The 20,786-nt window shown below is 50.5% G+C and overlaps 1 protein-coding gene across 1 annotated transcript in view; it reads right to left on the bottom strand.

Annotated features, from left to right (window-relative positions):
• LOC133357201 (unconventional myosin-XVI-like) overlaps positions 1-20,786 on the bottom strand; it is a 170,747-nt gene that overhangs the window by 86,450 nt on the left and 63,511 nt on the right. Inside the window, 6 exon segments of the mRNA XM_061575030.1 lie at positions 2,288-2,405; positions 7,399-7,507; positions 9,487-9,634; positions 11,686-11,764; positions 11,766-11,804; positions 15,801-15,906. Of these exon segments, the coding sequence (XP_061431014.1) occupies positions 2,288-2,405; positions 7,399-7,507; positions 9,487-9,634; positions 11,686-11,764; positions 11,766-11,804; positions 15,801-15,906 (599 nt within the window).

The following is a 20,786-nucleotide window of genomic DNA, read 5'->3' as shown; positions in this document are numbered from 1 at the left end:
CAAATTAACCTTATGGCGGGACCCCGGGGTCCCGAATAAATGGAAGTCAAAATCGAAATTAAATTAGTTATTTTTGGCGACTTCATTCCACCGCGCACACAAACGCCGTGACCCGTCTGGCGCGGATCGTTTCGTTGCCGTGTCGTGTCCAAGCGCAGCGGCGAGGACGAATGCGCACAAGAAACAAAACTTTGAAACTTTGATTAGCGCGTCGTGTAGAGCTCGTCGAGAGGAATATATTGCCGTGTCGTTCGCCTTAAACAGACATAAAATTACGTCACAACGCAGTTTTTGCGAGAGCCGGGGACTTATGGGACCCCGGGGTCCCGCCATCAGGTTCATATAATTGACACGTGATAACCTTAGTAGAAGAGTACTATGCTCTCAATATGAAGCATGTATCGTGGGCGTATGCGTGGATCAGCTGGTGATTCAACGCGGCGGTGGAGCGAGCGGCTCGCAAACGGAAGGCTGCCAAGTTCAAATCCCGAGTTTTTTTCCGGTTCATTAAGCTCCTAATTCCCCACGGGGGGTCGATAACATGAGGACCGATTTGTGTGGGAAGCCAACTGTGGCCATCCTATGGGTAGGGTCGCGCCCACAACAGTCACAACGCTCGGGCACTCCACCGCCCTTCCTGTGAAGGTCTCCTGGCTACTTGTGTGAGAAGTTGGGATTGTGGTCTGGGATGCTGACCTAATAGACTCGTTTCTCCGCTGTGATAACTTGTTTTCTTCATCATGGGACCTCCCTTGCCAGTATCAAAATATAAGAATAGCTTTTACCCTTTCTGGTAATAAAACAGTTGTGTTGAGATGTTAAAACACCAAAATGAAACCTTTTGCAAGGAATCATGTCCGCACTGATGCTGGCAAGGGAGGTCCCATTATGTAGCTGCTCGTTCCGAGCTCTCAATGCCCTGAGAGTGGCATTGTCTTTGTGCTGTTCGCCTTTTGGAGTCCTCTGGTCGAACACTGTTTGTGAGACGAGGCTCTAAAGAAAGCTGTCTCTGGTGTGGACCAATCAGTTTCAAAGACAATGCATCATATACTACCAGAGTTTATTTTTTGTGTTTGCATGTTCACCACAAGTATATGTGGTTAATGTAGACATGATTCCTTGCAAAGGGTTTCTGTTTGGTGTTTTAACATCTTAATACGGCTGTTTTGTTGTCAGAAAGGGTAAAACCTACTCTTGTAAACTTGTTTCTTGTTTGCGCCTTTTGTTTTGGTGAGATTTCTTCATACTCTTTGTTTTTTTCGGTAAAGTCACGTAGGTAAATTAAAAACAACTAAATTAAATGAAAAACCACTAAATTAAATGAAAAACAACTAAATTAAATGAAAACAACTACATTGAATGTAGTTGTTTTCATTTATTTAATTTTTCTACCTACGTGACTTAACTGAAAAAAAACAAGAGTATGAATCCTTGCAGTCACGTAAACTTCAAATCTAGAATTGAATTTTCTTCATGTTTCATTTATTTTAGATTTCCTGAGGGTTTTCACTTGCTTGGTAGTAGCTATATATAGGAATTGGCCCTTATATATAATTAACGTACAGCGTTGTGGGATGCAATTAGCATGACTGACACGATGTGAAATTAAATTATTATTGTTAATATCTCCTGCACTGACACGGTGGTGTAAAAGGGAGGTGAGCGCCAATGCCCCAAGGCTCATTTGAGCAGCATGAAGTGACCGAGCGAGTGGGCGCCCCTTCACGAGAAGTCTATACGACTCTCCGTCCTGTGGATCGACTGCAGTCGAGTCTGGCGTGTGTCGTGACGCTGGCCAGCGGAGTCGGTTCGAGAGTCAGCTGGTGCGTGGGTAGCCGGCAGAGGTCGCAAACGGGTTTTGATTCCTTAACCGTATCCGTACCCGGCCGCACCAGGGTCGCAAAAGGGTATCCGTACCCGGCCGTACCCGTACCCGGCCGGATAGGGTACAGGTATCGGGTACCTGATTGCGACCTCTGGGATGAAGCCATGTTGCAGGCGCAGGTGGGTTGATTCTAGGAACTTGAATTGTGAGAAGAGACAAGACGTTGGGAAATGAGTGACAAACGGTTCCTCACCAGTGACTCGCGGTCTACCCGTACCCGGCCGCACCAGGGTCGCAAACGGGTACCCGTACCCGGCCGGGTACGGGTAGCCGGGTATCGGGTAGGGTACGGGTATCGGGTACCCGGTTGCGACCTCTGGTAGCCGGGCGGGCGGGCGCGTGAGGAGCCGGGCGGGCGCGTGGGGAGCCGGGCGGGCGGGCGGGCGCGTGCGTGTCACTCACTGCGCTGCAGGAGACGCGTGTCGGTGACGTGCGCCGCCTCCGTGCTGGAGATGCCCAGGAAGTGCAGGTCTCCCAGGTGAAGCACGGCCGACAGCACGAGCAGCAGGTTTTCAACGTCCTGCCGGAGGCAGCGCGGGCGAGAGAGTTAGCGAGCGCCGGTCACGGACCGTTCACACCCGACGTGCACGGCCTCCCAGTGAGCGCTGGCGGATTCTCTGTCAACGAATGCTGGGCGATCGGCGGTGCACAGCCGCCTACGTAACTGTGAAAGGACAGCTGCGTCCGCACGCAAGGAATCCGCACGGTCATCGTTAGCGGCGAGCCGGCGAGCGCGCGCTACTCGGGAGAGCTGCCTGTCAAGGAGCCAGGCAAAGTCAAGATTTACGCTTCCGCTCATCCTTCTCCTCCTTCTATCTGTGTTGCTATGAATTGAGTAGCCGCTCTAATTGGAGGCTCAGCGGAGCGTGAAAATCCCTCGCTACCCCCGGAAGTCGTCCGCAGTGGACACGGGTCCACGGTGCCGCTCTGCCCTCGCCGTGCCCCACAGCCGCATTCCCTTCGCCGCCTCCCGTAAAGAGGCTGGCAGCACTGGACGATCAAACGTACAGCCAGGTACGACGCGATTCCCGATCCACAAATACGAAGGCGACATCACGGAGATACACTCAGCTGTTCCTGGCGCGGTTTTCTGGTTTGACCGACTGAATGTGAAATTGTAGTTGTCGCTCTGCATCAACAACAGCAGCCGGACGAAAGAAGAACACCAGATACGGCCATGAGAGGGCACAGAGTGAGCGTGCAAGGGAAGGGTGCAGCGCTGCGATTGCCCGCTCGTGGGTATTTGGCCTACTCTTCTCACGCTGGCCAGACATCCTGGAGGAGGTGGACGCGTCGACCGCTTTATCCCACTGTGCACGACCTACTGGGGTGAATCTGACTACACTGCTGGCTGCTGGGTGGGCACAGGCGGCGATGGGTGGTTTATGAAACTTGCACCAATTGTCTCAACTGCCGTGCCGGGAAATGGAATCGATCCGGCGACCTCTTGATTGCAAGTCCATTGCGCGCTGACCATCACATCACTCGCTAACCGTACATTAAAAGATCGCGCGGCCAATGTGTTTCTTTTTAAGGGGTTTCACATGTGATTACTTCATGTGTTCTCACCGTAACAGAACATATTTTCCACTTTTGGCTATACTTGCACGGAGGCTATTCGTAATGTTCCTACGTAAGGATTGTAGATTTTATTTTTGCCCGTACTTTGCTCCGCAGGATAGCCGGATCTTGAAAATGACCTCACAGCTTGTAATGTCTTCTGCACAGCAGACGGTGGCACTTGTACAATTCCCCAGACACTTCGGGGAAAATAAACCTTTCACCCCTTGTAAACTGACTTTGTGGTACACGAGCTCACTGCGAGGCAATTCATCAGCGATCGAAGGCAGTGACATATTTTTTTTCTCATCCCCCTAAATGTGGAGCGCACTGCGCTTAACGAAGAGCGATCCCTTTTATGGGGGAGCTCCTCGAGCCCTGCAAACACAAAACGTCGCCTTCCAAACGCGATGACGATGGTCAAACTTCATCTCCCTCTCCAGCCGTCATCAATCCACTGCTGGACGAAGGCCTGCCCAATCCTCAGCCCACCGCCTCCCGCGATCCCGCGAAGCGCTAATCCACCCAGCACCGGCGCACCCGAATCAATATCATCACTCCATCTCCGAGGTCTGGGTCCTCTCACGAACGTAATTATCTGCCGGGTGGCAGGGGAGGGCCGGGAGGGCAGCCAGGCAGACAGGCAGGCGTTGTTATGGCTGCTCATGGCCAGGGCTCACTGGGCTGTAGGCAAAACCTTCCGAGCCATTCGACTACCATCTGCCTCCCCACTCCGCCCCGCGTTCCACACCATGGCCGTTGCCGGCCAGAGGCCACGGAAATACAGCGGGGAACGAACATCCCTGAATAAAACCCCTGAACAATTCTGCAACTCAATGCGTTCTGCAACGCATTGGCACCGTTAATGGGCTGTGTGCGCTTTCGATCCGGGCCGGACGCGGGCGCATGATCATATCCACACCCTGAAGCGAGAAATCGTCGCGGCGAACGCGTTCACCGCTCCGGCGGATTTTCTATCGGCCCTCTTTTTACCATCCATCAGTGGAGCTCCCCGGGGGGGGGGGGGCGAGGCACACCAGGGTGGATCAATGTGTCGCGGCCACTCCACTATCTGCACTGCGCACCACCGCTGAGCACCCCCACCGCCCTACCCGCCCTCTCCGGGCCTCCTCGTCCGTAGCCGGCAATAATAATGAATGGATTCGTCCGGACTGCCGCGGGGGAATAGCGTCTGTGGCAGCACGCCGAGCCCGTGGCTCCGAGATCCGGGGGGGGGGGGGGTTGAGGCCACGGCGTTGACAGCTGAGAAACGAGCGTGGGCTCTCTGGCGGCGTGAAAGCGGTTGCTGTGCTCGGGTTTAATAACCGCAGGCCGGCCAGCGTGGATGGCACACTAATGCAAGGGTCCACCACCACCCCACCGCCCCCCGTGTAGCCTGTAACAGACTGTAGGCGCGAGTGCTGTTAGCGAGCAGCAGCAACACCGATGAAGGCCGGGCATGGCACACGAGGGGGTGGGTGGCCAGCACCACGCCCGGCCGCCTTTGTCTCCGAAGTGGCGATGTTTACTACACACCGCACCGGGTACTCATTGTGAGGCTGAGTCGACCGAGGGGAGGCCCAGGACCGGTCCACCTTGGTGGCCATTTCTACCCCCAAAACCACCCCCAGTATTGACTATTATATTGATTACTACATTGACGACTATATTGACTATTATATTGACTACTACATTGACGACTATATTGACGACTATATTGACTACTATATTGACGACTTTATTTACCCAAGAATGTCTGTGTGTAACGCGTGTGACGTCACTCCACGTCGACCAGCCCCCCTAATTAATAATCATGAACGGGTGACGTCACTCCGCAAGAAGAAGGTGGAGCGGAAACGAAAATTTGTTTACGCAAAACAGCTTTCATTTTGACCTTTCTTCATGGAAAGTAAAGCTAATAAAGAAATCAAAGACTGTGTGTGCGTCCTGCGCGTGACGTCACTCCACATGGGGCAACGCCGCCCCCCCCTCATTAATAATCATGAGCTGAACAATTTTTCTATTTAATATTTCATATTTACTGCAATAAACACCCGTCCTTGGACGGGCAAACAAGCTAGTTGACTTATAAAATTCCCCACGAGGTGACGGAGGAGATATAGACAACATCTAGAACTGTAGCGAGATGAGAAAATGGGACAGATGCAGGGCAGAGAGATACAGACAAGAGGCAGACATGGAGTCAGATGAGACAAGCCAGTGATGATAGATGCATTAGCTCTTGAATGCTCATTGTGGTTTGAATCTGAGCTGGGATTTGGTTCACCCTGAATGTTGTTGCTTGGGCTCCTGAGGATCCCCTTACATTGCTCATGCCCAGCGCCCCCGCGAGACTAGGAGAACACAACGCCGGCAGCAGAGAGAGAGAGACAGATGAATATTTTCACGCCACAAATTGACGGCGTCCTCTCTAAATCTAAAGTCGTCGGGGTGACGGCAACGAGAAGAGGCTGAGGCGACCGGTGACTGCGAGCGACTGAAGCTGACGCCACGCGGCAGGGGACGCTTCCCACTAGGGCTGAACGATTAATCGATTTCAAATCGAAAATTGAAACAATGCGATTAGCACATCGCAAAGGCTGCGATTTTTTGCGATTTGAAAAGTACTATTACTTTCTTGTTGGAATAGTTTTATTATTTATTATTATAACTTTATTCATTTAACTTAACAATTGTTCTATGTTTGATTGTTCTATTTCAGTTAAAACATTTTAAGAAATACATGTTGGAAGCAATTCATACATTCTTAGTTCTCGTCCTCGCATTAGAATATATAGAGCAGTTCATATTTTGATGGTATCATGTGGTAATGCTCCATCACATGTTTTTAATCTATTACACAGTGAATATTGAACTGAAGCTTGACTTTAAAAAATGTCATCGCAAATCAAATCGCAATCTCTGTCAGAAAAATCGCAATTAGATATTTTCCCCAAATCGTTCAGCCCTACTTCCCGGCAGAGGGCGCCGACACTGAAGCCGCGTCGCGCGCGCTATCACAGATTTCGTCAGGGTCGGGCACTGCCGATGCAGATAAGGGGACTAAATGTTGGCACTGGATGCATGTTGAACTCATTTCGTGCCGTACGTAGCCAACCGCGCCAATCGGAGGCGCGGTGACACCGGTGCATTGGAGGGAACGAAGATTGGTACTGAAGCCGCATAAAGTGCAAGCAATTACCGGCGCTGCTATTGAAGTTTGCCTTATTTCGTTTTCTACACACAGGCAGCCGGCTCGACGGGCACATAAATGAAAGGTGACACGTGCAGTCCTGCAACTGCTTCATCACACCGCTGCTGGCAGAAGAGCTTTCCAATGGAGAGCTTCAGAAAGCCTCTCTCAAGGGAATGTTGGCCTAATCGTCGGCTCTGAAAGGTCAGCATTGACCCCGGCAGGAGTCAAGGCCTCTGAGGCTTGCGGATGCTGAGAACCGTACGGTTATAATCGGGGTTTCATCTCACTCAGGTCTGACAATATTTCCGGACCCCTGACACACCACATCCAGGATACCACTCACATATGGCCGCGACTGCTGATCGGTCAACCGGTGAATCGGAACATATTCGGTGAGCAATGAGCTCTTGGTTGTGACTCGAGCGCGACACTGGTGGCTGCTGCTGCTGCTGCTGCACCGTGCGAAACCACCACACGTCTAGCACACGGGTCGGCAACCAAAATTACAAGAAGAGGCATTTTTTTCGAAATCTGTAAATAAAAAAACCGCAAAGCATCAATAGCCGCAATGCGCGTGAATACAAAGACGGTGGATTGGTCCTCAATAAACGACGTCTCACGAAGCGGTCCTTAAAGAGCCGCAGGTTGCCTACGCCTGATCTAGGACGCCCCCGCGTGAACGTTTCTCTGCACGGGTTTTTTGCCGACGAGGCGTGCGTGTGCGTGTGTGTGTGCGTCGTGGGAGGGGCGCGCGTACGTTGTTGCTGAAGGAGAGCGCCTGCAGAGCGGTCTTCACGGCGTCCAGCCTCTCCTTGTCGCTCGTGCTGGCCGTGGGAGTGCTGCCGCAAGTGCTCTCCTTCAGGTACCTGCCGTTCAACACAGAGCCACCGCTTCACTGCCTAAGCCACGCGAAGGGCCATCGCCGAGGCGGCCAGATGGTGACCACCTCGCCTGGTATACAGGAGGTCGTGGAATTCGGTCCCGACCCTGACGACGCCTCTTGTATAATTGGAGTTTGTGGTGTCTCTCTCCCCACGGTCGCATTTATTTTTCTACGGGTCGACCGTTTTTTTTCCTGCCGCTATTAGAATTTACATGCGTTCAGAGTATTTGGCTGCTATAAATGTTCACGTAAGCCGCTTCCCTGAGTTATAATTCGTGGCCAGTGCACCTCTGCAAAAAAGCCATCTAGCTCAGTGGACTTTACCTGTTAAAATAAAAACATTGTTGGGTTTACTGTGTGTGCAACCCGTAAACATATGTCAGCATGCACGCTGCAAGGCGGCGCGCACAGCAGCCAAACCGACTGCAGCAGCAGCTGCTGTGATCTCTGGAGATCGTTGCTTTGGTTGGGTCCAGGGTTGGATTGTGCCACTGTCCAACCAGGCCTTGCGAGGAAATTGTTCCTGGAGCTTGGCCAACCCACACACGCTCACCGCAGTGTATGCCATTTGCCAGCTGATCGAGGTTCAGCTTGAAGTGGGGCCCAGTGTGTTATGGCCCAACTTGCTCCATCAGCAAATGGCCATTTGCTCATGGTCCAAAACAAAAGCTCTATTACCAATGGCTCTGTTCTGTCTCTCCATTCATAAATCATGGGTTTTTTTTAGTCTAACAGTCAATTGGCTTTCCAGACCAATATCATCCAGCGGCATTATTTAAGCAAGCAAACTCTGGACCAGTTACAGCCTCTTCAATCTCAATTTTCCTGGTTACCAGACGTTATAAATTATGGGGGCCCGTTCAATACAAAAAAGCGATTAAAAAATCAAAATATGTTCATATTCTTGGGTATTTCGGTAAAGCCACGTAAATAGATCAAATAATAAAAAATCATACAAATAATACCAATATCAGACGTTTCGATCGCAACACAAGCAGTCGTCATCAGGTGAGAAATATCTCGGATGACGATTGCTTTTGTTGCGATCGAAACGTCGTGATATTGTTATTATTTTTTATTATTTTATTCGTATTATTTTTTATTATTTTATCTATCTACGTGGCTTAATCGAAAGCTTCAAATCTATAATTTACTGAAAGACCCAAGAATATGAATTCCTGCTGTCATGAAAGCTTTAAGTCAATATTTAAAATATGTTTAGTCCAGTGTTCTTCATTGCAAGGCCCGCGGGCCACTGGAGTCCCATGGTGACCTTTCATGTAACCCCTGACGTGCGGCCCCCGACAACACAGAAATAGTGAAGACACTAAATAAAAAAAATATATAATTGTTATCGCGGCATCTCTTAAGGAAGGCCAGCGTCTCGAGAAGCTGTGACTTCTTGTCTCGTTGTCTGTTAAAAACTCTAACAGATAGGTGAAATTCCTCTCCGTAGAGGGTGTTAATTCTAGATTTGAAGCTTTCGTGACTGCTTTTCGGTAAAGTCACGTAGGTAAAAAACCTAAGAGTATGAATCCTTGCAGTCACGAAAGCTTCAAATCTAGAATTAACACCCTCTACGGAGAGGAATTTCACCTATCTGTTAGAGTTTTTAACAGACAACGAGACAAGAAGTCACAGCTTCTCGAGACGCTGGCCTTCCTCAAGAGATGCCGCGATAGCAATTATATTTTATTATTATTTATTTTTTACCTACGTGACTTTACCGAAGAACCTTAGAGTATATATAGTGAAGACACCCCATCACCGTGTTGCTGTAAAACCTCCAATGGCTTCAAATGTGTGGGGGGCCCTCACGTTGATTGATGTCTTATCGGCAAAACTGATCTCCCCCCACCCCCCTCTGACAACCGGTGAAGAACAGCGGTCTTAGTCCACGACCTAACCACCTGGCCATGGCACAGAAGCGCACGGCTCGTGAAGGCAAGCGGCGTGACTTGCCGGAAGGACGCCATGTTGGACAGGTAGAGGTAGCTCCGCTCGTCGGCGGTGAGCCCGCCGGACATCAGGCGGAAGATCTTGAAGTTTCCCTGGTGCGCGGGCGCGGACACCAGGCGAGACTTCTCCAGGCAGTAGGCGAACACTCGGGCTGCGCGCCGCCGGAGGGAGACAACCCCACAAAGTCAGCCTCACGGGCAGGAGAAGCAGCGAGCGAGCAAGAGAGAGACGCCAATGAACCAGAACGTGTGTTTATACTGCAGGAGGAATCCGATGAGCTGAGAAGCTGTTTTTTCACAGATGGTCACGAGGGAAGAACGGGAGACGAGCCATTCTTCCCGTGGCTGTTGCTCCCCGACGTCTCACAAACACTGCGCTTTAGGCGGATGGATCATCCAATAGGTCACGTGCATATGTACGTTGAACTTATTTTATATGCGTACGTAGCCAACCGTGCTAATCGGTGGTGCGGGGGAATGACAACAAACTAAAAACGAAATGGTAAATGCTCCATGTATAGTTTGTGATAATAGGATGCGTTGTAATTTGCTCAGCGGAGCTGAAGGAGTGTAAGATTGTCGCGGGGACCGTTATGATTAAAGTAAACATAAACACCTTTGTTCATCCTTTCATTACTTTGCACGCGTATCTCCTCGCGCGTAATCACAAACACACGCACAGGTTTAGAGATGTGTATACAAGCACATACTCGTGCTCACACAGATAAGCACGTGTGCACAGGGTTGTATATACAACACACACATCGCCCTCACAGAGTGATGGGGAAAGTGCTGTTCACGAGCAGCCAGTCTCAGATCTTTCCCCCGCCGTGGGATGGCTGCAGGCAGATTTTTATTCATACATAAAGTGTAAATGCGATTCGCATTTCGCGTTGTTTTATTAATTCGTGACCCCGTAACGTACGTGCCAAAAGTGATCCCTCGCTTGACGCGTTTTGTCTCGACGCGTCGCTTTTCCAGGGATCGCGTCCTAAGCGCGCTGAGCGAGGCAATCAGCTCATCGCGCACGGCCAGCGCCAAACCAACGCAGCCACGCGCGGGGAGGACCGGCCCTCGGCACGTCACCGCCGCGGGTCTCACGCACCACGCCGGCCCCGCCTGCGGAGTCCGCGCAGCCGCTAATTTGCACGCGCACGGCGGAGCTTTGTCGCGAGCCGCTCCTGGATGCGAGGCTAACGGCCGCGAATTGGCGGGTCCCGAACTCCGCGGCGGCCGCGCGATGGGCCGGGTGAGGCTCGCCGCTAATTGGCCATCGCCCCCCGCGCGCGCTCCCCCGTCACGCTTCGCCGAGGCGATACCTTCCAATGGCAATTACACCGGCGTTGTCGCCGCTGCCAAGGTGCTGGTCTGACACGCGGAACCCATGGATTTCCGCCTGTACTGTATTTATAAATCTTTCTACTGGCGCTGTAATGTGTGTGCGTTTTTTTCTTTCTCATTGCTGTTTCTTTTCCTTTCATGCAGGACAGCAAGACGCAATTCTGACCACACCTTGCCCCCCCCCCCCTCCTTGCCATTGGCCCCGCCCACTGGTCCTAGGCCCCGCCCACTACTCAGGTATCCTTGACTCACAAGTCGCGTTTAGCGAGCATGTAAGTTGAACTTCTTTCGCACCGTACGTAGCCAACCGTGCTGATCGGTTGGCTACTACCCAGGTAGCCACGGTAACTTCTGCACTTGTATAGCTCCGCCCGTATACTGTGTTGAGCATGAAGCCAGGAATTAAAAAAGAAACATTAAAAAAAAACCTTTTTTTAAAACACGCTTTCATGAAATGTACTAAAAAGTTAAATAGTAATGGAAGAACTCCACGACTCCAGGAAGTGGCCCCGAAGCTTGCCATAACATAAGGGACCGTGGGAAATTACAGCCAACGTTAGTTGACCGTGGACAATTAGACCCAAGCCGAAACATAACATGTAAAAAAGAATGTTTAAAAATATATTTTTCATAATAGAATATAGTATTGTCATCAGTAAGACATAAGCATACCAAGTTTGCAGTCGATACCACATTGGGAAGTGGGTTGAAATAGAGTTACAAGATTTGAGGATACAACAACAACAACAATAGACAGAGTGAGTTACATGAAAGCGTGTAATAAAAATGTATTTTTCACAAACGGCTGGGGGCACCGCTCCAGCCTGAAGCGAGCGACGGCACAAGCTGGCGCACCGCGCACCTCCAACAGGGCGGCCGCTCCGCGCGTCGAAGTGGATCTCCAGGTGCTGCGAGAAGCGGCTCGACTCGGCGTTCACTGGGCGTCACGGCGTTGCCGAACGACTCCAAGAGGCAGCTCACCTGTCCGGCAACAGGCACAGCGTGCAAAGACAAAGTTCTCCCCCCCCGTATAGCCTCAATAGACCTGTGGGGCAAGTCCACATACACACACACAATCATGGTGTGCTCACGTGGCGCCTAAGCCAAACCCAATCTAACCAGGGATTTTCTCATCAGAATCTGGTAAAGACGAGTGAATTTCAAATGCCATTGTGGCTAAGGGCAGCTCAACACCTGAGCGATCATCTTCTTGGTTCTTTCGGTAAAGTCACGTAGAAGGGAAGTAATAAAATAATAAAAATAAAACATAATAAAATAAAATAATTCTCACGACGTTTCGGCTACAACGCAAGCAGCCGTCTTCAGGTGAAGAAGACGGCTGCTTGCGTTGTAGCCGAAACGTCGTGATAATTATTTTATTTTATTATGTTTTATTTTTATTATTTTATTACTTCCCTTCTACGTGACTTTACCGAAAGAACCAAGAAGATGAATCCATGCAGTCACGAAAGCTTTAAATCGAAACCTGAGCGATCAGTTGAGCAATCCAATCACTCTCACTCATCGCCTGCTTACACGAGGACATCTTCGGTTTGAAGAGCTCCACTTCATTCAGTCCCACGCACTACCGAGTTGCATGCCACTCATCATGAAGGCGTGCGCCTGACTTCCGAAGATGGCTGCGAATTGGGGAGAGCCTTCATCCAGCAGTGGACTGATCATGGATTGATCACGAGTCTGAGGGTGCGAGCATCGGGCTGGAATTTCAATTGTTCGGGTCGAGCGTTGGGCGTGAGTGCCGCGGTGCGGGGAGAGGAATGGAGACACACACTAAATAAGGAGTGTACACACACACACAAGGAATGGAGAGCTACTCTGCATCCTTTAGTATAAAAACAAGGGCGGAAATCAGGCATCACTAATTTAATCGAAGAGGGAGGCGGTGATAATTTCAGACCCAGGAACACAACCCTATTTTCCCCACGAGGTCGATTTATTTGTCGAACAAAGCTTTTCCTAACACGGCATTTTCCAGGAACGTAACCCCCCGCTTTCGGCGAGGTCTGCCCGCATAATCCTTTCATCCCGTTGCACAGCGCAACGCCAAAATGCCACCCGCCCATCCACCACCCTTCTTTGTTGTTCTTCCCCCCCCCCTCACCTCCGATTAGCACAGTTAGCTACGTACGTTTGTGGAAGAAGTTCAACACACGTACCAACACACGGAGAACCGTACGTCCGGTGCCGCACGCTCGTCCCGGTGCCGTATCAATTCCGCACGCAAGTACGGAATTCCCCGCAATTCCGAGCGGATCGCAACTTTGTTAAAACCGTAGTCAACGGAGAGCGTGCCGAGCTGTATCCGCACCGAGCGGTGGTCGCCAGCTTAGCGTGGGACGCGTTGCAGCCGCGCAGTTGAACATCGCCGGGCGCTTTCGGCCGCGGTGGATTCTCACTCGGTGCTGATTTTTATTTTCGCGGCAGAGCATCGGACGCAAGCACGCGGGCCCACTTCGCCTGCAATCACAGCCACCGCCGCCACTTGAACTTACACACGCGGCAATCTTGCCCTTTCACCCTGCCTCCTCCAACCCGAATTGCTTCGGTGCAATTTGAGGGAGATAATTAGCCACGGAGGGGGGGGGGGGTCCCTCTCTATTTGCGCGGTGCCCCTCCTGAGGGCGACACAGCTGCCGACGCACACGGAGGCGTGGAAGCCAACCTGGTCATAATCTAATCTAATCAACGCGTTCAAAAAATTAAAGGTTAAATGGCTCGAGGACTCTCCAGGAATACACCAGCACCCCCCCTCTCCCCTCCTCTACCGTACCTCAAGTGCGCTTACATAAGCAGCACAACAACACGCGACATCTCAACTCCCAACATTGAACAAGCAGCACACACGCCCCGTGCAGACACTGAGCTTCCACGCCACTTCAACTATTTGAACGGAAAAAAAAGACAAGGGAAGGTGAGATGGAAGGATAAAATTAACAGGTCTACGACAGTGGCTGGCATGGCGTGAAAAAGCGAGGGAGGGGGATTGGGGGGCGTTGGGGGGATGGGAGGATGGGGGGGATAGGGGAGAGACCTCCCGGCGGCAGCTTTCCTTGTGCAGTAGTGGTGGGTGGGGCGTCGGTGGGGGGTGGTGGGGCGTGGGGTGGTGGGGGGTGGTGGGGGGTGGGGTTACAGTCGCGCATGCTGTATGCGCTTGGAACAGGTGAGAGCACCTGCACCTTACCCCACTGCAACACGTGCACTCGCTACGGATCACTGTGGTTGTCCCCGTTTATACTGCAGGGTGGACAGACGTCGGTGACGCCGAGGACTTTAGGAAACTTGCGGCAAAATTAAAACGAAAAATTCTCCATCGCGGCGGTGCGTGGGACTCCAAGGTCTCGTTACGAGGCCATCGGCTCGCGATGCGTCACATTGAAATAATTTTAGCCATGAAAGCGAAAAGGGCAGCAGGGATCGCAGCATTCGTACGCCACCAACTCACGACAGACTGACATCTCCGCATTGCCTCCAAAAACTGTTCGCAGGCCGTTTTTTATTCGAATGGCCCGACCGAGAGGCGAGCTTCTTCACGTTGTGGGCGCGAGGAAGCCTCAACAAAGCGCTCGCTACTCCAGCTGACATAATGGGCAAAACCCCCCGCTATTTATTTAGAATATAATGGTGGGGTGGGGGCATTCTTACATTGCACGGTCCATCACAAGCGCGCGGCGTTTCACAGCGAATTTCGACCGTGACTCCGGCATGCCAATGGCACTACTCATTTTCGAATGACGTCAGGAGACCTTCAATGTCCGCAGTGTAGTAGTTGGGGCACATTATTTCATGATGAATACACCCGTGGCAATAACCAGGGTGGCCTGCTGGATTCGAACCACGATCCACTGGCACCGCTAGGACATGTCACCACCATGACCCACCTTTGTTTTCCCATCAATATTCATTTTATTATGTTGAACGTGACAACCTGTCCGTCATGTGAAGGTCTCTGCTGGTGACAGTAATTGGGGATCGCATTAGGTACGTCTCGAGTCGAGACCTTTCATCGGGAATGTTTAATTTAAGAGCGTCATTGTTACCCCTAGGGTATCATTACTGGGTGAAGGCCTGCTGAGGGAAAATGTGAAATGAAAAAAAAGGGAAGGTGAGCATAGACGTGTCTTTATATAGCCGGATAATTAGACGTAGATGTAATTTATAACCAGTTAGTCTGCATAAAGAATCCATTTGGATCTCACGCAGAGGAGTATGACTCTGTTGCTATTAAATCTTGATTTTAAACTTTCGTGACTGCAGGAATCCTTGCTGTCTCCTTGCTGCGTCAGAATAGCCTGTGGATGGTGATATCGCAGCTGCTTTGGAGATGCCTTCACGTTACCTCGAATCCAGACACTTCGAGGGGAACCCCCTTTCCTACACGCCCTGCAATTTAAGAAATCATTGTCGCTTGCTACAAAGCGTGGATGCGGTTAAATTACGGACAGCCGAATACCTGGATTCAACCCCCTGGATCTCAATGACGATGCTGTCTCAGTGTTTCTCTGACCCTTGAGCCTCTCCCCCCACCCCCTCCTCCAACATGCCATCGTAATATTCTTGGTTCTTTCGGTAAAGTCACGTAAAATGGAAATAATCAAATAATAAAAATAAAACATAATAAAATAATTCTCACGACGTTTCGGCCACAACGCAAGCAGCTGTCCTCAGGTGAAGACCAGGTCTGTCGGGAAGACAGCGAAAGAACCAAGAAGATTACGATGGCATGTTGGAGACAGCGTGTCTCCCCGACAGACCTGGTCTTCACCTGAGGACGGCTGCTTGCGTTGTGGCCGAAACGTTGTGAGAATTATTTTATTATGTTGAATTTTTATTATTTTATTATTTCCATTCTACGTGACTTTACCGAAAGAACCAAGAAGATGAATCCCTGCAGTCACGAAAGCTTTAAATTCAAAAATGCCATCGTAAGTTCCCGAACGGCCACTCGTAAACACTCACGTGTAGAAGTCGCGCGTGCAGCTCGGGCCCGTCCCCAGGCCCGCGGAGCAGCAGGTGCTGGGCGATGTGCTTGCTCGCCTCGCTCTTCCCCGAGCCGCTCTCTCCACTGACGCACACACGCAAAGACAAAGATCCCCCCCCCCCGTAAAGCCTCAACAGACTGCTGGGGCAAGGGGCCGTCCATAAATAACGTCACGCACCTAGAGGGGGGGGGGGGGGTCAGACATTTGTGACGATGTGTGACAATGGGGGTGGGAGGGGGGGGTGAGAAATGTGACGTCACATCAAAATGCGCAACTTTAAATAAATATAGACAACACGTTCTACTTAATTAAATAGACTTTTTAATAAACGTTTTCTCCTACAACATCAGGGTGCAGCGCCACATTAAACACGCACTACAATGACAATAGATTAAACGATTTGAAGCATGTTTTATATATTTCTTTGGGGGGGGGCAGAGCTTTGTGACGTCATATTTGAGGGGGGGGGGGTCTGACTTTTTTGTGACGCCGTGTGACGATGGGGAAGGGTAAAAAATCGTCCAAAATCGCGTGACGTCATTTATGGACGGCCGCCAAGTGCTGTTAGCGAGTAGCAACTATGAATTCCCGCACGCCACTCGACGGGGTGGGTGGGGCCAGCACCCCCATGCTGCCGGCTGCATTCATCTCAAGTGCTGATATTCACACACACCGCAGAGGGTACTTATTTAAGGCTGAGTTGACCTAGAGGAGGCCCAGGACCGGTTCAGATATTCGCCACCGTTGCTGATCGTGAGCGGGAATCGAACATGGGTCGCTCGGCTTGGAGCACTAACCATTACACTACCACTCCCCAGCTATGTGCAAAGAGTACACACACACACATAGATGACACCGATGTACTCTGTAGTCAAAATTAAATATGTTTACAGTCAGAGTGAGAGAGAGGTCAAGCCAGCGTCCACAGAGGACATCGGTCCTGAGGTATGACCACCTCCTGACACACGCATCCACAGCGCCACTCGTTGGCCAGCTGAGTTCATGTTGAAGGTGGGCCAAGTATGCAATGGACCAAATCCAGGACCAACTGACCGCATCAGCAAACGCTCAGTTCTTCTTTACGAGAGTCATTGTGTCACCCCATGGTACAACCAGGCGGACGCGGACAGATGCACAAACAGACGTACGGACAGACAGAGCTAACGCATTCATGCTTTTCAACTCTAGTTTTGGAATACGTTAATAACAAAAAAAAAGAACAAAAGTTCTTTATGGATGGGGAGAAGGGAGGATTGGGAGACCGAACATTGGTGGAGACAGCCGCTCAGAAAACAGCGACGATAACCTTTGCATTCGTTAGAGAACAGAGGAGTCGCAAGCGGCGTGGAGTGAGAGGCAAAGAGAGTGAAGGGGATGTGGTGCATTTCATCTTGGAAACAGCCTCGGTATTTCGAATGGGACGCTTCACAGAGGCTTTCGCAGCAGCAGCCGCAGCAGCAGCAGCCGTAATAACCCTTGGGAGAGCGTGGCTAGGGAGAGGTAGGGCTCGTCCCAAGATTGCATGGGTTAGGCTCGAGAGAACATAATTTACAAAGATAAGGGGGGCGAGATGGGAGGCGGCTTTGGGGGGCGAACATGAGCCAAATAGCCATTGCTGTGGAGGATAAGGAGGGCGGCAGGCAGTGAAATATTTCAATATCAGAGAGACGGCTTTGCGTTAAGTCACGAGCACTTCACCGCCGCCCCCACCCCACCCACGAGGCAATGCTCTCTGAGTTACTGCCGAGCACATCCATAGGCAACCCCTAAAAACATCACCCTCCCTCCTCCCTCATCGGTAAGCGGCTCCAAGCAACGACAAGCGTCACGGGCAACCGACTGCAAGATCCTCAATCATTCGCCCGGGATGCTGGTCTCTGGACGCCCCCAATATGTACATGTGTACGGTGAACTTCTTTCACACCGCACGTAGCCAACCGTGCTCATCGGAGGCGTAAATCTGCACAGCTCCCCGGTGAGATTTCGGGTCGCGGCTCGGTGTCGAGGTCTGACGTTCGCTCCACGTTCTGGGAGCTTCTTCAGGAACACGTGGGAGAGAAGCCTCGGAAGGGGCGATACTTCTTCAGGGAGGCCAGGAGAGATATCTGATCTCTTGAAGCTGCAGAGGCTTATTAAGGACGTCACTCAAATGGGTTTACGTTGGTAGTTGCATGGACCTCGTCACGGTTGGGCAATGGTGTATTTTCCTGTGTTGAGTCAAGAGAAAACTCCGTCTCTGCACTTCGACAAATGCCATCTTCAGGAACACACGTTAAGCCTTTGGAAGCAATGGGGCAATGCTTATCTTCATTGCTGTGGGCAGGAACGAGCATAATAATACTTTTACAAATTCAATAAATAAAAAATAACAGCCATTTGTGGTCTCCTACCAAGTGAGACAGAGAGGATGATTCCCACTAAACCAGATCTAGAGGTACCGTGAGCCGATGACACTTTTCCCTGAAAACTGATCAAATATATAGGCTCTGTTCGAGATCTGGCCTAGCAGGCAGGGCCCAGGTTCCCATAGTAACTCTACTGGGTGAACTAAACATCCATCAGGCTTGCGAGCAGCAGTACATAAGCCATCGATAGGGCCACCATTTAGAATGTTCCTCCAGGTGCCACGTTCTGTCAGGCCCTATCCAGACCTAGTCCTGGATAGGCAGGGTCCGTATCAAGTCACGTTTGTTGAAAGAAAGAAAATAACTCCCACAATTTTTTAAGAGTGAAAATTAGCAAAAAAACAGTGCCATTTCAAGCTCATTAACATTTCATAATTACACCGAAATCTGCGTTAGATGCATAAGACATCCCGAAGGGCAAGAGGTTTCCACACAGGGCCAGCTGCTATCTCCATCCATGCACTCCCACTTCTCAATTGCTGATCTCATAGCGCCCGAGAGGACAGTGCGCTCCCCTCCGTGAACGCTGCCCAACAAAACCTCCTCGTAAATCAGTGGGGTGTTGGGGGGGGGGGACACACTTCCCCACTCATTTGCAATTCAACCGTAGGCGACTTCACGTTCAGACCCAGAGGCCCTGCGCAAACAATCCTCCGCCGCCGCTGAAAACCTCTCCCTTGCGTCAACGCAGACATGGCAAGGGAAATGCAGAAATGCGCAACGTACTGGGCGCCCCGGCCGCTTCATTCGCAGCGTGTGGCCAACTCTTTAATCACACCCGGCGCGACTCGCGAACGTCTGCAGTTCATTTACAAATCATTCTTCTCCCAGCTTCCACTTGCGTACTATTGCTCGAGCCGAGTTAATATTTCAGACTTAATAAGCGCCGCTGAAGACTTTTGCACGACAAATAAACGACCGTCATTCAATTACCTGCAACGCACCACACACAATGCCCCGCAGTGACCGAATCCCAAGATGGATCGGTGTAAGAGGGGCACGTACGCAGTTCTGTTTGGCCTGATGCTGGTGCAGTGATCTCTAAGAGTACTAACTCTTAGGTTTTTTCGGTAAAGTCACGTAGGTAAAAATAAGCAATAACAATAAATAATAAAATGATAGAAATAATAATAGAAATAAAATAATAAGTCACGACGTTTCGGCCGCAACACAAGCGTCCGTCATCAGGTGGGACAACCACAGCAAGAAACAATTGCTGAAGTGAGCGATTTTTTCTTGTGTTGCGCCCGAAACGTCGTGATTTATTATTTTATTTCTATTATTATTTCTATCATTTTATTATTTATTTGTATTACTTATTTTTATTATTACCTACGTGACTTTACCGATAAAACCTAAGTGTATGAATCATTGCAGTCACGAAAGCTTCAAATCTAGAATCTCTAAGTGTAGGCAGCAGAGGGATGGGCCACCCGGCATAACTATACACCTGTGCCTCACAGCAGGAAAGACCTGGGTTCGACTCCTGGCTCAGTTGCCTGTATGTATGGAGTTGTTCTATGCTGCCCCTGTTATGCATGGTTCTCCTGTCCCTCCTATAGCTAGAAAACAAAACGTTAAATCTAACTGGTACTGACCAAAAACAACCCAATGGTAAAAAGTTACCTTTGCAATACTCAATTGGGATTCCACACCGGCAACGTTAGTGTCGACACTTGCTATTGGACTCTCTTGTGAGTCCAGTCCGATCACAAATTCGCGCTGATCACACGGTGTACGCTCTTTGGAACAACAACTGTTTAAAGCCAAAACTGGCTCACACTCAAGGATGGACCCTGAACATCTGTCGCTAACTGGTTCCAGGTTTGTTGGGCCAGAGACCCATACTGAAAAAAATGCTTGACAGGACCATTTTGAAAAACGAGTCTTGAGACTGAGTGAGGCTTTACTGGTTAAACAAGAGCGCTAATTTAGACTAATCAGAGCCAAGTCCTCCTACACTCTGCTCGATTCCTGAGGAGCCACCGTACATTGTACTGAACGCGTAACGATTCGCTACACAGCGCTGCCCACATTCAGTTAGATCATTACGTGGCCTAAATCCCCCAAAAATCTATTAAGAATCGCGCAACAAATTATTCATCTCGGGAGCAGTGAAACTCATTCAGCCACGAGCCTGACTAGGTGAAAGCGGCTTTAACATCTCGCAGCGGTAAACCGACGCGGGCAACATTTCAGTCTCGTTAGGGACGGTCGTTACTGCGCAGACTTGTTATGAACCCCACCGCTACGAATATACCTGCCTAGGGGGGCATTAGCCACAACGACTCTCTTCACCCAAACGGGAGGGCTTGCATACAAATTGGGCACTGGCACGCTCAACAATCCCATTCCCAAGACTAAATGAGCACAAATCCTGGCTTTACGGCCGTTCAGCTCTGGCCACCGCACCGAACGGCGTTACAATACAACGGCTCTTTCCCCGACAGAATCGCCAATTGCTTTGCCGCTTTCAAAAGGCCACGTGCTCAGCTTGTTTAAGCTGTTGACCCGATCTGCGAGCTGCGCACGTGTAATGCGTGCTGGTTTTATTGGCG

This window comes from Lethenteron reissneri, chromosome 57, assembly GCF_015708825.2.
Source record: "Lethenteron reissneri isolate LAM-NWPU_2019-01 chromosome 57, ASM1570882v1, whole genome shotgun sequence".
In the NCBI taxonomy this organism is placed as follows: domain Eukaryota; kingdom Metazoa; phylum Chordata; class Hyperoartia; order Petromyzontiformes; family Petromyzontidae; genus Lethenteron; species Lethenteron reissneri.
This window is presented reverse-complemented; position numbering and strand designations above follow the sequence as displayed.